This window comes from Mandrillus leucophaeus, unplaced genomic scaffold, assembly GCF_000951045.1.
Source record: "Mandrillus leucophaeus isolate KB7577 unplaced genomic scaffold, Mleu.le_1.0 Scaffold775, whole genome shotgun sequence".
Classification (NCBI taxonomy): domain Eukaryota; kingdom Metazoa; phylum Chordata; class Mammalia; order Primates; family Cercopithecidae; genus Mandrillus; species Mandrillus leucophaeus.
Genome location: NW_012108419.1, coordinates 80,878 through 83,140, shown reverse-complemented (window position 1 = coordinate 83,140; position 2,263 = coordinate 80,878). Strand labels below are relative to the sequence as shown.

At 36.5% G+C, this 2,263-nt stretch overlaps 1 protein-coding gene across 2 annotated transcripts in view; it reads left to right on the top strand.

Moving 5' to 3' along the window:
• Positions 1 to 2,263, top strand: part of SPICE1 (spindle and centriole associated protein 1) — a 70,614-nt gene that overhangs the window by 41,440 nt on the left and 26,911 nt on the right. For both annotated transcript variants that reach the window (XM_011966797.1, XM_011966798.1), the window contains exons 8-10: positions 142 to 281; positions 478 to 615; positions 973 to 1,238. In XM_011966797.1, the coding sequence (XP_011822187.1) occupies positions 142 to 281; positions 478 to 615; positions 973 to 1,238 (544 nt within the window). The remainder of the gene's footprint in view (positions 1 to 141; positions 282 to 477; positions 616 to 972; positions 1,239 to 2,263) is intronic.

Sequence of the window (2,263 nt, the reverse complement as noted above, 5' to 3'; positions counted from 1 at the left end):
ATTATATAAATATAAATTACAATTAAATTAATTTATAATATAGATAATATAAATTAAATGCCTGCTGTCATTTAATTTATATTTAGATTATGTTAATTTATATTATAATTCTAATGTAGCTTATTGTTCTGTAATTTATAGGTTTCTCCAGCAACTGACGGAAGAGAATTCTGAGTTAATTAGTAAGTTGTGGACTGATATTCAGCAGAAAATAGCAACCCAGTCACAAGTAACCCCTCCAGGAACACCATCACCTGCTCTTTCATCAGGGGAACAAAGAGGTTTGTTTCCCTTTTGCATTATTTCTAGTTGCCTGCTTTATTAGGTTCATTCTTGAATGCAGTGATTTGTAAAGGAATGTTAGAGTTTTGACTGCCTTAGCCTAATTGACTAAAATACTGATAGATTTGTCAATTGAAATACTTTCTTAAGAAGTTTGTTCAGTTGAGATACTTCTGGAAATGTTCTTCCTTTTAGCTGCTCTGAATGCTACCAATGCTGTCAAGAGACTCCAAACCAGGCTTCAGCCTGAAGAATCTACTGAGACTCTAGACTCAAGCTATGTTGTGGGACACGTGCTGAACTCAAGGAAGCAAAAACAGCTGTTAAATAAAGGTTCAGTCCCTTAATTTACAAAGATGAATTATTAAACATGTAACTTGATACAGCTGTCTTAATCTCTTAGTCAGTGTTTTTTCCCCTTAATCTCATCCACATGGTTCCAACTAAGAGTTTGTTGAATGGTAGCTAAGAAATGTCTCCTACCACATGTAACTCTGGAACGGTGGTTCTAGTGCATTCATTATAGCTAGTGTAAATCTGGTTTAAACTGTTTAATTTTTATGAGAGAAATAGTGATATCATCTATGAAAGCCTTTTATAAATTGTGAACAATAGTCAAAAGTTTTTCTAGTAGTTTTCTGGTCATAATTTTTCCTGGTCTTAAAATAGAATGACTTCTCTCATTATCAGTGAAAAGAAAACCGAATTTGCATGCTCTTTCCAAGCCGAAGAAAAACATGTTATCAGGTAGCACAACTTCTGCAGACTTACCAAATAGGACTAATTCCAACCTGGATGTCCTCAAACACATGATACATGAAGTGGAACACGAAATGGAAGAATATGAGCGGTGGACAGGTCGTGAGGTCAAGGGACTGCAGAGCAGTCAGGGTCTTACAGGCTTCACTTTGTCATTGGTGAGCTCCCTCTGTCGCCTGGTTCGGTACCTTAAAGAGGTAAGAACATTAGGTTATTAGAGTCTTCTCTTCGGACAGAAATGCATGAGTTTTTTTTCCTCTCCATTTATTGCAACCTCCAAATAAAGTACAGTCAAATTTGAATAGCTTTGTTTAAAATACCTCAATTTTAGATTATCTGCAGTAAAGGCTTATCCCTTAAATCTTTTCTGTCATTAGTTGATACATGCTCAGATAAGTGATTTTAATTTTAATAAGAGCTTTAGCAAATTATAATTAGTAGGGTAAATCTGCCATTAATATAATTATATCTTGTGCTAATATTAAATATTACTGTTTGACAGTTGTAGATTAAATAGAACTGTTAACTGTGTCTGCATTCTGTTGCTATTCTCTGCTTCCTGCTCCCACGTTGAGTTTGGAGAGTGGCATTGCCTATAAGTGGTAGACTTGATATGTGGGAGAATTCTTCATGTTCCCTTTATGTCTGGAAACTCATGTACGGCTTCAGTGTCTAAGTGGGAGATGTTTTATTGTTGTAAAAATAATTTATAAAATAAGCAAGAATTATTTGTTTGGCTGGGCACGGTGGCTCATGCCTATAATCCCAGCCCTTTGGGAGGCCGAGGTGGGTGGGTTGCCTGCGGTCAGGAGTTTAAGACCAGCCTGGCCTCAACATGGTGAAACCCTGTCTGTACTAAAAATACAAAAATTAGCCGGGCATGGTGGCGGGTGCCTGTAATCCCAGCTTCTGGGGAGGCTGAGGCAGGAGAATTACTTTCACCTGGGGGGCAGAGGTTTCTGTGAGCCGAGATCACGCCACTGTACTCCAGCCTGGGCAGCAGAGCGAGACTCTGTCTCAAAAAAAAAAAAAAAACAACGAAGAATTGTTTGTTTAATTTGATTTCAAGTAATCATCCACAGAATGTCACAGAATTAGAGTTAGCTATGTGTTTCATCTTTGAAAATCTATTTAAACTGTTATGTACTTAAGCCTGTTATACAAATATGACAAAAATGTTTAAGAAAACTTTATTATTTAATAAGATAGATTTGCCAACTTA